This window comes from Plenodomus lingam, assembly GCF_022343315.1.
Source record: "Plenodomus lingam strain CAN1 chromosome Unknown scaffold_20, whole genome shotgun sequence".
Lineage (NCBI taxonomy): Eukaryota > Fungi > Ascomycota > Dothideomycetes > Pleosporales > Leptosphaeriaceae > Plenodomus > Plenodomus lingam.
In genome coordinates, this window is record NW_027093974.1 from 2,010,311 (window position 1) to 2,023,832 (window position 13,522).

At 52.6% G+C, this 13,522-nt stretch overlaps 6 protein-coding genes across 6 annotated transcripts; 2 read left to right on the forward strand and 4 right to left on the reverse strand.

The window, feature by feature from the left end:
• Window positions 1-597: 597 nt before the first annotated feature.
• IAQ61_011698 (uncharacterized protein) lies at window positions 598-1,479 on the reverse strand (the record flags this gene model as incomplete). Its single annotated transcript, XM_003844221.1, has 1 exon — window positions 598-1,479. The coding sequence occupies one exon, from the start codon at window positions 1,477-1,479 to the stop codon at window positions 598-600; it is 882 nt and encodes a 293-aa protein (XP_003844269.1).
• A 175-nt stretch (window positions 1,480-1,654) lies between these two features.
• Window positions 1,655-2,563, forward strand: HIS7 (Histidine biosynthesis bifunctional protein hisB; the record flags this gene model as incomplete). Its single annotated transcript, XM_066099309.1, has 3 exons — window positions 1,655-1,957; window positions 2,028-2,214; window positions 2,277-2,563. The coding sequence occupies 3 exons, from the start codon at window positions 1,655-1,657 to the stop codon at window positions 2,561-2,563; spliced, it is 777 nt and encodes a 258-aa protein (XP_065950828.1).
• A 237-nt stretch (window positions 2,564-2,800) lies between these two features.
• On the reverse strand, window positions 2,801-3,483 carry CEL6C (1,4-beta-D-glucan cellobiohydrolase cel6c; the record flags this gene model as incomplete). Its single annotated transcript, XM_066099310.1, has 2 exons — window positions 2,801-3,318; window positions 3,417-3,483. 2 exons carry the CDS (start codon window positions 3,481-3,483, stop codon window positions 2,801-2,803), a joined length of 585 nt encoding a protein of 194 aa, XP_065950829.1.
• Window positions 3,484-3,663: 180 nt separating this feature from the next.
• On the reverse strand, window positions 3,664-4,228 carry IAQ61_011701 (uncharacterized protein; the record flags this gene model as incomplete). The annotated part of the gene is made up of 2 exons (XM_003844223.2): window positions 3,664-3,895; window positions 3,957-4,228. 2 exons carry the CDS (start codon window positions 4,226-4,228, stop codon window positions 3,664-3,666), a joined length of 504 nt encoding a protein of 167 aa, XP_003844271.2.
• Window positions 4,229-5,947: 1,719 nt separating this feature from the next.
• On the reverse strand, window positions 5,948-9,296 carry IAQ61_011702 (uncharacterized protein). The gene is made up of 6 exons (XM_066099311.1): window positions 8,892-9,296; window positions 8,732-8,761; window positions 8,509-8,658; window positions 8,227-8,360; window positions 7,652-8,174; window positions 5,948-7,601 (listed from the first exon to the last, which is right to left on the reverse strand). The coding sequence occupies exons 1-6, from the start codon at window positions 8,929-8,931 to the stop codon at window positions 6,493-6,495; spliced, it is 1,986 nt and encodes a 661-aa protein (XP_065950830.1). The 5' UTR covers window positions 8,932-9,296; the 3' UTR covers window positions 5,948-6,492.
• A 435-nt stretch (window positions 9,297-9,731) lies between these two features.
• On the forward strand, window positions 9,732-13,330 carry IAQ61_011703 (uncharacterized protein). The gene is made up of 3 exons (XM_003844227.2): window positions 9,732-10,895; window positions 11,122-11,443; window positions 11,498-13,330. Exons 1-3 carry the CDS (start codon window positions 10,473-10,475, stop codon window positions 12,769-12,771), a joined length of 2,019 nt encoding a protein of 672 aa, XP_003844275.1. The 5' UTR covers window positions 9,732-10,472; the 3' UTR covers window positions 12,772-13,330.
• The last annotated feature ends 192 nt before the right edge of the window (window positions 13,331-13,522 follow it).

The following is a 13,522-nucleotide window of genomic DNA, read 5'->3' on the forward strand; positions in this document are numbered from 1 at the left end:
TGTAGTTTGTGCCCACAAACTTACGTATCAGTCATGCCAGAGTGTGTGGAGAAAGCCATGTCAACCAAGCGCGATTGACTGCTTGAACTCAACGAATCAACTGCTCTCTGATACAACATTGGAGTATTTTGCCTCCAATCGTCTGCAATACCGTAGGCAGCTAAGCCGATGCCATCTGTCCAGGACGCAAAATCAAAGGGGAAGTGGCAGCAATTCTCGTAGCACAATCAGCTGCTACAGATTTCTGTTTCAATGCGTGGCAGGTGTCTAGGATAGAAGATGGCATGCTCTTCACAACCAGGGTCACGAACGGGTCTGTGCTATCTGAATTTGTCCAGTGCAGCCACGGCATCCTTTATCTTGTAATGACGAACTTTCGAAGTCAATCTTCCCAAAGGCCATGAGAAATGTGTTTCGAGGCAAGTGCAAGAGGCGGAACGGCTGAGCAAGCCAGCGGAAAGGACGGGGTTGTTGCTGTTGTTGTTGTTGTTGATTGTCGAGGTCGAGGTTGCGGTTGATCAAACCAGAAGTTCGAAGGTGGCGAGGGAAATAAAAGGTTGAATTTGTGCAGAGCAATATGCATTGAAGCAAGAAACCTCATCGCTTACCCTTCTTGCCTTTGCCCTTGGCTCCACCCCCTCCACCTGTAATACTTCTCACATCCTTCTTGGACAGGGTCAATGTTCCACCCTTGAAGCGTCCAATGCTTGGCCCGCCAATACTCCTTTCCCGCTTCTTCTCCTTGTTGACATTCCCGACCTTTTTTTCTCTCTCAAGCACGATTCCTGCCTCCTTGGCTTCGGCTCGTCGCTTGGCCTCGGTGTCGCGTGCCTTCTGAATCATGTGTTTGCGCTGTGCCATGGGCATCTTCTTCTGTGTAAAGACGGATGACTTGGCACCGAGAGACTGTAGATATAGATCGGTGGATTTATGACGCGTAATGCCCGTTGCCACAAGTGTTGGTGTTGAGTTTCCAGACGAGGACGCGGAGAGAAGGTGCGATTCGCGCAGCAATTTTTGAAGCGCTAGATCGTTCTTCAGATTCGCAACATCACCGACCTCATCGTCGTCTTCCTTCTTATTCTTCTTGCCTGTGAGAATCTTTGTGGGCGCTGTTTCAGAAGTTGGGGGCTTCGAAGACATGAAGGCCTTTTTCAATGCTCTTTCTGTGCCGTCTCGCTCGCGCTTGGTGTCTGTATATTCAATGACTTGTACATCGTTCTCGCCTTCGCTAATTCCTGACCAGTCTGTTTCTTCCCCATCTTCCTCTTCCTCTTCTTGAGCCAGAACTTCCTCAATCTTGGGCTTCTTGGGTCCTGAGGGCAGAGGCTTGAACTTTGCCTCGAAGGCACGTCGAAATGCGGCTTGCAGATCTTCGGCGCCCGAGTCTTCTGAGTTCGAAGACGGTGTGGGTGATAGTGAGGGTTGTTCGAGCTCTGCGCGCGTTACACGTTTGCGTTTTCCTAGATTAGGCGCCATGATTGTGTATGTCGAGGCTGTGGTGTCGCGACGCTCAAAAGTTGTTGGACAATTGAATGTGACAAAATATCCGCGCTAGTCGGACCTCCGTCTGCTGCACCGCCGACCCCGCCGTCACCATCAGACTTCCATCTCAAGTCGCAGATGGTACATGACAAGCAACCACACACCAAAAATGACTCGTTTTCGGCCATGTATAGATCTGCATGCTGGTAGCGTCAAGCAAATCGTCGGCGGCACACTCAACACCACAACGCCCGATGTTCTCAAAACGAATTGGACCTCGGACCACCCCTCCGCATACTACGCCGACCTCTACAAGCAACATGAGTTGGCAGGCGCACATGTCATAATGCTCGGTCCAGGAAACGAACAAGCCGCAGAGGAAGCACTGAAGGCCTGGCCGGGTGGGATGCAGGTGGGTGGTGGCATCACGGAGAAGAATGCGCACGAGTGGATTGAGCGCGGAGCAGAAAAGGCGAGTCTTGAAGATTGGTTATAAATTGTGTAATTGGGGTCAGTGCCAGGGCTGATCAAGAACATAGTAGGTAATCATAACATCCTACCTCTTCCCCGACTCCAAGTTCTCCAAGCAACGACTCGATGCGGTCCTCGCGGCGCTCGACAACGACAAATCGAAACTTGTGATTGACCTGAGTTGTCGGCGGAAAGACGATAAATGGTTCGTTGCGACCAACAAGTGGCAGACTATTACAGATTTTGAATTGAACCAAGGTACACACATACATATACATATCACCACTTGCGAAAAGAACACCGTCTAATAGAAGCTACAGAATCAATATCCCTCCTCGAACCCTACTGCGCCGAATTCCTCATCCACGCCGCAGACGTCGAAGGTCTCCAACGTGGCATCGACCACGAACTCGTCTCCAGACTAGCTGAATGGTGCAGTATACCAGTCACCTACGCTGGTGGCGGTCGATCGATTGCAGACCTCGAGCTTGTGAAGGAGCTGAGCAAGGGAAAAGTCGACCTCACGATAGGAAGTGCGTTGGATATCTTTGGTGGGCAGGGTGTCAAGTTTGAAGATTGTGTCAAGTGGAACAAGGCGCAGGCGTGATGGAAAAGGTCGCGCGGATTGTTCTAGGAAGGCTGTGAGTAAGCCAAATTTTGAAGAGCGAGAATGCTGGTAACGAGAGTCGTCCATTCTTATGCGCAGTGCGGTAACCTATCAACATGGAAGCGTACAAGAAGTTCCCCCATCGCTTTTCCCATCCCCTATCTCCAACCCAAACCCCCTCAAAGCTCTATATACACATTCTCAAACCCACCATCCCACTTACACTCCTCCGCTACCTTAAAAAGCCGGCTTAGCATTCTTAACCAACATCTCAAAGTAAGCCTGGTTCCACTGTCCCGCCTCCGGACTAGGTTTAAACGCATCTTCCTTGCCGCAAAAGCTATCATACCGAGTCGCACTCGGATCACTCGTGCCATCACTCTCACCCCCAGGCTTGACCCACACAAAGCTGTCCACCAGACTACTTCCCGTATTCGACGTCGGGCGCACGCCAAACCCGGCGCCATTGACATTGCACCAGTTGCCCCACTCGCGGCGCAAGCCCGTGACGGCATTGCGTCCCGTGTCGACAATGGCCTGGCCGGGCATGCCTGCGCTCTTGAGTTCGGGGGAGAAGAGCTCGATGTAGAGTTTCTCGTTTTGCGCCTTGTTCCACTGTGCGTCGGTGGCTGTTGAGAACTCACCCGGGGTCTGGTCCCAGGCGTTCCAGCCGGCAACATTGGTGGCGATGCCGCGGACGGATTTGGGACTGCCGGCGTTTTTGTAGACGGTGGCGAGTTCTTTGGCACCGGGCTCTGTTGGGAGATGGTGTTAGTGGAATGGGCTGCGGATGGGATGGGATGGGATGGGTGGTATGGGGCTGGGAGTTGGAATATGGGTGTGGACGACGTACTCAGGTTGTCATTCCAGCCTAGCCAGCCTCCGTGACCAGCGTCAATGTACATGGCGATATTGGGCATGTTGAACTGCTTAAGGGCGTAAGCCACACCCTCGCGGTAGCCTGAAGCCGAGTCCTGGCAGGTCTGCAGCTTCGCGTTGGTGACGAGGTTAGGGAGCGAGTCGGGCTCGATGACCAGTGCGATGGCGGTGTTGGGGTACTTCTTGAAGATGGCGACAATGGCTAATTATTCATGTTAGTCCTAGGCCTTGATCTGGCATCGATCTGTACCGAGCTCAGAGTCACGTCTGGAGGACTTACGGTCAATGTACTCCCTCTTGTAAATGTCGAGTTCACCAACGGCAAGTTCACCGTTGGAAGCCTTGGCAGCACAGTCACGACCGGGGAGATCGTAGATGACCAGAGCGGCGATCTGATCACAAGGAACGTCCTTGATACCATCCTCTACCACGGCAATCTTGGCACGAGTGTCACTACAAGTCCGGTCAGTCACTGCCAGCTCTGCTCCACCAGCGTAAACCGACGAAAACCTACATCCACAAAAAGGTACCGACATTAGCGACCTTGGCTGCTGCAGACGCCAATGCCGTGTCCGTCATGGCAGCCGCTGCGGCAGCCACCTCAGACGAGTAGAACTTGTTGGCATAGATGGACCGGGATGCAAACGGATTGCCAGAAAGCGTGACGGGAGTGGCACATGCAGCCGCTGCAGCACGAGCAGTGATGGGGCCCTGCTCCGTGGGCGACGGGAGCGCGAAAGCGCCATTCATGGCCAAAGCCAAAGTGGCAGCGAAGAGACCCTTCATGTTTCTTTTCTCAAACGACGACGAAAGGGAGTGTGAGTGAGTGAGTGAGTGAGTAGTCAATGTGTGTGAAGCATGGCAGAGCCTCTTTATAACGATACAATGGTATACCCAAGCAAGCTAGCATAGTACCAAATGAATGAGCCGCCTTGCCAGTGGGTTTGAGATCTTCCAGGTCATCAGGAAGCAGGCCCGTGAAGCGCGGGTAAGGATCTTAGATGTGCGAGGGTGGCATGGAAGCGCTTGCGAAATGAGGCTTAGATGAAGTAGGAAAGCTGGCGGTAGACGTACATACGCTCATCTGTAGTCAAGTGATGCGATATTAAACGTGCCGAACAATATCCACTTTTGCGAGTGGCGATTTCGTATGGGCTAAAAGACTCCTCTTCTGGGAATAACGGCTTCATCAGAGTTCAATTGTGTGATTCGTATGGATTGAGCTATCCAGCTGGTTCCAAATATGAGATGTGAAGCGCAGTCGTCTGCAAATATCGAATGACCCTCTGACAATTTCTCTTGGTGTCCATGTTTTGCTCCTGGCATGCCTTTCTTGGGGTCACTGTCGGAATAGATGAAGCAATATCTACATGAGACGGTTTGCTTGTGTGGGGGATAGGGATCAATTACCTCGCGATCTTCACGTAAACTGTGGCGGCCTCCCGTCCTGAAATTACAATTGGTAGATTGATAGAGTAATCAATATACACCACGACTGACGGCTGCGGGCAAACCAGTTGACTCTTCCTCAGTCTGCGTAAGTGTCACCTCGAGTAAGTTGCAGAGCGGGAGACGCCCTTGTCACAGTATGAGCATTCTGGTGCCGATCAGGGAGCTCATCCATGTTACCATTCCTAAATATTAGCAATGTGACTGAGGCCTTGAGACTCCACTAGTGCACGAAGGGGTGTCAATCAACATTGCTTTCCAGAGAAACCTTCCGATGACGAAAAGCGACGGAGATGTGCTTAGTCTCCAGTACTTTACCATTCATGCTATCTTAGCATGCTACAAACCATTGCGGCATCGTGTAGCATAGGGTGAAGACAAAGTGTGGCTTCGCATGTTCTTGCAGGGTAGAATGTTGCCCACATGACTGGTAAGGTTGATTTATGTAATTGCGGAGGCTCTTTAGCCGACACTATATTGTCGCCCCAGGTTTCATGGTCTGATATTAGAGTATGGAAGACTTCTGGAAGTCCCAAGTCACTGGGATACGTTCCCGACAAGGTAATTACCTAGCCCAGTGATACCAAGACAGAGCTCAGAAGGACCCAGAGCCAGATACGGCAGGGTCGCCATTCCAAGATGCTTCACCAGTATTCTCCGCTCGAAATCCACAAAAGATGCATTAGAACACGCTCGTACATGGCCAGTCACGATATTCCTCTACCATACCACAATATCTCTTGAGGCCACAGCCAGCCTACCGTCCCAAAAACGCGATCCTTGGTCGTCCGCAGGCCTGCACAGAAATGTGAGAGAGTCAAGCCCATTACAAAGGTCTTCTGTGAGTGGGTGGTTAAAAAGGTGAGGTTGTTGTTTGGAGATTAGATGACATCGGGTAAATGCCCTAGACTGCCCCGGTCGCTAGCCGGGGTCATTGCTACCTTACCAATTATTTGGGGAAAGAGTAGTGTGCCTACTGTGCTAAGCTTCACAAGTAATTAGAAGCCTTGCTCGTCGCGTATTGGGAGAAGAAGTGCTAACTAAGCTTTGGCAAACTTCACAAGGACATGTAGGATTGTCTCTGTCGTGTACAGTACTAACTTGCTAGCCTATTTTTCGATATTGACAGCAACTTGAATGATGCAGCAAATGCGAATCGACTTGGTTCTTGGCAATGGAAGCTATATGGTTTATCAGGACCCTGGTGCTACCATGGTCGAGCAACAGCCGCACGTAAATGACGGCCATATGAAGGTCACACGAAAAGTGCGGCGCATCTTCGGTGAACCCCTCTCCCCCTCACCTATTAGACGGACTGCAACTCCAACCCTGCAACAGCGTCACCCGTACACGGGCGCCAGGCTTCTGCACCCGACGGTTCCCTGTGACCGCCGGAGCGCTCGAAGGCTGTATCTCCGTCACTGTCCTAATCCTACAACGTGAGCATGATCCGTCGTTGCTCATCCCTCACCAACACCAGCAGCCAAGCTCTCTCTGAACCGTCCCGTCATCCTCATGCCATCCAAAGCCTATCATGTGAGTTCTCAAAACCATCCGAAACGCCTTCAATGCTCATACCTCAACATGGATTCCACCACTAATCAGACATTGCTGGGTCCTGGCCCGGTTCCAGGGTCAAGCAACAGATGTGGTTTCAAGAAGCCATCATCAATTTGCTTGAAGGCACTTGCAGGGTCGTGACTGATGTCCGTGAGCAGCTGCTTCACCGCCCCCGTTGCACTTGCGACCCTACTTGAGCCCTCTGCAAAGCCCGATGGCCTGTTGCCTGATGTTGGATATGGAGATGGGTCTGTTGATGCGTTGTGCGGTGATGGAACACGGTTTGGTGATCGACGCGCATTGGGTGGGAGGTCCAGATCGATGTCATCATCATCATCATCATCATCAGCGGAGCCACTGTCTGCAGGGCTAAGAAGATTCTGATCTGCGCCGTCGGCCTGACGTAAACGACTTGAATTACGGCGCGTAGCGAGGCCTTCTGGACGTGTTGGTGGACTGCCTCGATGTCGGTTGAATGCGCCGCTAGAGTATGTGGAGTTTGATCCATTGACATCGTTCAAACTGAATCCATTAGAACTGGGGCGTGGCGTATGTCCAAAGCCTTGGCCTTTGTTGCGCGTGTAGGTGCCGCCGTTGACAACTTCGATGTCGAACTCGTCGTCGCTATCAATTTCCTCCACCACGCCGGTACGTATACCAAGTATCTCTAGCATACGAGCCGTAGTACCTCCAAAGATGATCACAGTCAAGACGACTACGACCAGAACAGTGGCACGGAGAGTGTCGCCGTTGTTGCCTGTGAGACCTGCCGCAAGGGCAACACCCACAGCACCTCGTAAACCCGCCCAATATATCATGGCTTGATGCGCGTACGGAATCTCCTCGACGAGTTCTTCTCCACGACGGCGCTGACGGTACCTCGTAACTGCATTGATGATTCTTGAGAGAGGGAAGACTGCGCACCATCGAGCTGCGCAGATACCCGCAACAGTAATCAAAATGAACAAGGGCTTATAGTCGAGCTTATCGTCCGTAAACAGTGACAGACCTAGATAGATGAAGATGAAGTTCTCCGACAGCTGCGACGTAACCTGGAACACAAACTTTGTTGTGAGTTGGGTCCGTCGAGACATGTTGTGGTACGCATAATGCTTCATGCATATACCACAGAACAGCAACGAGACAATGCCTATTGGCCAATTAGCGCGTCACATATGTATCCTTGGCGCAGCTACTTACCGGACATGTGGATAGCGTTGGACATGAAGTAGGTCAAGTATGCAGTCAAGATGATCAGACAGCTCTCCGTCTTAGGAATGCGTCTCACATAGGTGAACTTGAGCATCAACGAGACAGCAATTCCCACTGCAACACCAATGAACAAGCTCCCAAAGAAGACACCAAAGAAGATACCAAAGGCTTCGAAAAGACTGACAATGCCAAGTGTTTCTGCGCTGTCTTTGTACCTCTGAGCGGTCTCGAACAAGACGATAGCAACTGCGTCATTTAGAATGGACTCGCCAAAGATCAGAGTGTACAGCTTGGGCTCCACTTTGTAGGTGTTGAAGATGGCAAGGATGGTCACGGGATCCGTGGCCGATAGGGTGGCGCCAACAGACATGGCTTCGACGAAATTGATCTTGAAGCCATCGAGAGGAATTCTGGTCCATAGGAAGAGAATGAGGCCTAGAACCAGAGCCGAGATGAAGGTGCCAGCGAAGGCAAAGGTAAGGATAGTCCCAATGTGTCGAAAGAAGTTCCCCTAGACCCAAAGTTAGGTTTGCAGCCGCCTAACGAGGTTGGTTCCCACTGACTTGATGCAGTTCGTAGCCTGCGGAAAGAATGATTGGAGGGAGTAAGAGGTTGAAGAACATCTGATAGTCAAAGCTGACCACATCTCGGACAGATGCCACAGCGGTGAGCCGTAGTATGAGGCCAACGACCATACCTGAAGGGTTTTAGCATAGACTCATAGCGCGAATCCATTACGAGATGATGCAGCCTCGAGGCTACTGTCATCTAGCCTTGCCAAGCCGCATGCAGCATTCCGTGAAGTCGTGAAGATAGTGAAGGGAACGTTGCCCAAATGGACGTACCAGCGAATATGGACAGGACGGTCTCATGGACAGCCTGAATCTTGCGCGTGTGCAGAATGTAGCTCGTGAAGAGGGCTATTATGAGCAGAAAGATGAGGATGGACAGGGCCCATGATGTGAATATCTCCTTCTGGCCCGCCTCGGGTTCGTCTGTGTCGGCGCATTAGAGATGGGATGGAATAGCATGGCTAGAGAAGGCTGGTGATGGACTCGTGGGACTGACCATCGGGGTCTGCATCGACTGCGTCTCGCCCTGCCAGAAGAAGGTACAGTCAGTATTGGGGTCGCCTGGTGGGGGACAATGTGCTGCGGGCGTGAGCGAAGGAGGGGAGGGGAGGGGAGGGGAGGGGGGGGGAGGGGGGTGAAGGTGTGAGGGCGCATACTGAGCAGTTCGGTAATGGCCCAGCCAACTGTCGACGCCATACTGGAGTCAGGGTCTTGCTTTCATCAGCAGCAGCGCGAAGTCGTCGACTGCAGCGGCAGGATGTTGCATGTGCCGGGGAGGGTCGAGGTGGTGGTGAAAGGTGGCTGTTATTGTGTTCGGTGCGACCGAAGGGGCAGGGTAAGGCAACGTTGCGAGGCGCCACTGCTGTGTACAAGGGCGCGCCGGGATGGAATATTCACTACCAGCAACGGTGACGGCGACGAGTGACTACTACTACGACGACGACGACGACGACAGGCAAGAAAAAAGTGGCTTGCTTCAGGAATCAGGCGACGACAGGCGAACGGGTAAGGTGATGGGAATGTCTCAACATCCACATGTCCTTTTGAGGCTGACCTGCCTTCCTTGCCTCTTCTCCATTTTGCTTGTAGAGTAGGTACCGGTACCTACTAGACGTTCCCCCCATGAACCATGAACGAGTTCCTAGTACGCGTCGCATCCCCCGGAGCACGGAGGCGGCGATGCTGTATGTGGGTAAGTGTACATATGATAGGCCCTACTGGCTTCTGGGGCACAATACTACTACTTACTATACCCTACAACCGTATATGTGTTGTGCCCATTGTGCCAGGACACACTCTACCGATGCCTGGGTACTACAACAATGGGCGTGCGAGCGTGCCCAAGATGCCAAGGCGCTAGACGTGTTGGACCGGGGGTATGTGGGAACGGCTGATGGACGCACGCTGAGACGTCATAGCTCGAACTGCTACTACGCCCGCCATGACATGCACGCACAATCCTCTGCAGGACCTGTGTTGTAACCACTCTTACTCCTAGTAGCCATCATCTAGCCTGGTTGCACCCGATTTCTCTGCTCCTCGGAACGGGCTCGCGAGAATAGACACACACACACACTCTCTCTCTCTTACTCACACACCTGACCTAGCCATCATCACTTACCTAGCACACCGCTCCTACTGAAAAGCCTAACATATACACCAACACCCTCCCCCCTCCCCCCGCAGCCCTGTCCTCATCTAACCTCTCCATCCTGCTGCTGCCCCTCGTCCTCGTCCTCGTCCTCGTCCTCGCTTGTTCACCCCACTGGTTTCTCTGTCTACTGAGTGCTGAGTGCTGAGTGAGTGTGAGCGCGAGCATACTGTATAACCCTATTCTTAGGCCTAGGACATCGATCGCCGTAGTGACTGACACTCCGTCGACTTGTCCCCTCCCCCCCCCCCTCCTCTCCTCCTCACTAGCGGTCGACCAAGTTTCGAATCTCGTGACAGCATGCCTTTCTACCACTGCGCCACTTGAATGATTCATCGGTATCAGGAAAATAGGACTTTGTTCTTCGCTCTGCCTGCCTCCCACTGCAAAAGTCGGCTTTCTTCCGTCGACCACTCAGACGCAGCGTCGTGCCTTCCAATCACAACCTCTTGGGCCCTTTACGTTCGGTAAGCCGCCCCCCCCTCCCCCACCAGGAAGTCCCCTCCCACTGGCCTCCCAGGGTGGTCCACGTTGCCTGCGCAAAGACCCTACACAGTGAGCACAAACTCTCGCAGCGGCTGCCAGCATGTCTGCCCCACGGCTCGATAGAGCGGGCTCGTCCTCTCCTCCATCAGCACCATCAGCACCATCATCCCCGCCTGCTTCGCCTCGCCCACCGAAGCTTGATACATCAACAACACCACGACCACGCCCTCGACCAAAACTCGTCTCTTTTGGTCGTGACTCGCTACTAGGCGGACGGCCCGACACCGAGGGACCCACACATGTGCAGTTCATACACGAGCGATCGCCAGACATCATACCCACTCGCATGTCTTCCGAGGTCGACCCACTGCTGAAAGAGGTGCTCTCGCCTATCGGCAGCGACGATGACTGGCAAGGCGAACAGCAGGTCGAGGAGACCAAGAGCAGTTGGTTTTTGTTTCTGCTCACCTTTGGCGGACTTGGTCTATCGATAGGATGGTCAGTAGAGACTTCCAACGGTTCGGTAAGTCTATCCTGGTACTCTGCACTCGACATGGGAAGCCGCACAACGTCTACCACGAGCCTTGCATGTACTGGCCACACATTGGCTCTCAGACCCCTGCTTGTGCCTCTCAAAGGCCGATCGGAGCGTACGACATCTCTCACGACTTCGATCAAGACGTTGTTGCATCGCGCAGTCACACATGGACCGAGGAGGCAAGATGCCAAGTGGCTAACGACATCTACAGCCCTATCTACTCTCTCTCGGCTTGAGCAAGTCTATGCTCGCTCTCGTCTGGATTGCTGGCCCACTATCAGGCGTCCTTGTACAGCCCTATGTCGGTCTGAAGAGTGATAATTGCCGCCTACGATGGGGCAAGAGGCGACCCTTCGTCCTCGGGGGCGCAGCAGCCACCATAGTTTCCCTCATGGTACTCGCCTGGGCGAGAGAGCTCATGGGAGGCTTTCTGAGCCTCTTTGGAGCTGACCCAGAGGGACAATTTGTCAAGACTTCCGTCATGCTCTTCGCCGTCTTGTTCGTATACGTGCTGGATTTCGCTATCAACGTCAGTACGTACAGGAATATTTGCCCCATGTTCGACCACGCTTGCTAAATTGTCCTAGTCCAAGCTGGTGTGCGAGCCTACATCGTGGACGTGGCCCCTACTCACCAACAAGAGTCCGCCAATGCCTGGCTGATGCGATCATCCGGTATTGGCAACATTCTCGGCTACCTAGCCGGCTATGTCAAGCTTCCAGAGTATCTGCCATGGCTCGGTGGCACCCAATTCAAAGTGCTCTGTGCTATTGCATCTTTCATCATGGCCCTTACCGTCGGTATCAGCTGTGCCTCCTGCGCAGAACGCGACCCCCAATTTGACACTGCGCCCGCGGATCAGCAAGACGGCGTCGTTGCTTTCTTCAAAGGACTTGCGCGTTCCGTCGTCAAACTTCCGGCCCAGATCAAACGTGTCTGCGAAGTCCAATTCTTTGCTTGGATTGGCTGGTTCCCGTTTCTGTTCTACATCACTACCTACGTTGGCGAGATCTATGCTGATCCTTTCTTCGAGGAGAACCCACACATGACTGACGAACAGATTGATCGAGTCTGGGAAGACGCCACAAGAATCGGTACAAGAGCTCTTCTTCTCTTTGCCGTTACTACCTTCCTCGCTTCCGTATTCTTACCCTTCGTCATACCTCCGACCTTCCAAGCTCCTGAGCCCGATCGACCAGTAACACCCGCAACCCCCATGACACCAGCAACACCCCACTCCATGGGAGGGTCTGGATATTTTGCCCTGAGCCACACACCAAAGGGTTCTCCGAAGACATTCATCGACAAGATCTCCAAGTCCATGGAGATGCTGCAGATCAAGTCACTGACACTTCGTCGCTCCTGGCTCATCTCGCATGTCCTCTTTGCTGTGCTCATGGCACTCACATTTGTCGTCCGTAGTACTTGGGGCGCAACTGCTCTTGTTGGTGCTATTGGCATTCCCTGGTGTGTCACAAATTGGGCTCCCTTTGCCATTATTGCATCCGAGATTTCCAAGAGGGATGCCATCCGCCGAGGCATTATTCGACCGCGCGATCGCGAGTCTCAGCTCATTGCTGCTGGTGAAGACGATGGTTCCGGTGCAGACTCTGCGGGCGTGGTACTCGGCATTCACAATGTTGCCATCGCTGCACCACAAGTCATCGCGACTCTCGTCAGTGCAGTCATGTTCAAGTTTCTGCAAAAGCCAAGAGGTACCGCGGGCGACGATAGTGTGGCTTGGGTATTGCGATTTGGCGGCTTGTGCGCCATTGTAGCTGCATGGTTGACATTGCGAGTCACCGAGGAGAAGGTTGAAGAGGAAGTAGAGGAGCCATTCCGCAGAAGGCGGATGTCCTAGGACGACTCCGATCAGGAATCCTGCCTACAACTGCGATGTGAATTAGAGGAATCTTTCAGGCGTATGGGTTCGAGTGAAGACACTGCGACTCTGTCGAGCCTTTGAGCTACGATTTACGAGTCCACGTTGCTCGGCATGCGCCTCCATGCATATGAGGGCTTTTACGGTTCGGATTATTTGGGCTACCAAACTTTTGCTGGCCCGGTTTGGTTTTGAATTTGATGCATTAATGCGAGCGTCGGAGTTGTGGCCATGAAGATGGCATGCAGTTTGCATGCGGGAGTGCAAGGAAACGTACACACGGGAATGGGCAAATAGGGCGTAACATTTTCACTCCTTTAGAACCTAGATCAGGTTTTTCAATGCATACATGGTATCTACTTCTCTGATCTTGAGGCACTCTGCGACGGGGATGGGCGGCATGGTAATTGTAGCACTAGGATACACTATAAATCACGCAAATAGACTGTGTGTTGGAGAGCCTAGTGCGTGTGAAATCCATTTCTCTCTCATCTCCAGTTAGCTCCATCTTCGCCTGCTGTACTGGACTGGTGTCTAGTAGAGAAACCTGGTGGTCCAAGCGGCTACTACCTAGCCTCGACTAACTAGCGTCCTCGTACTCCTACATGCTGTACTCACATGCTCTGTACCATTACCCATACAGGAACACGACTTCCACATCTATTCTTTAAAACAATGCCAGAAAAGAATCTTATGGTGTATAGTAAGCCTTGTGTTACCTCGTTTATCA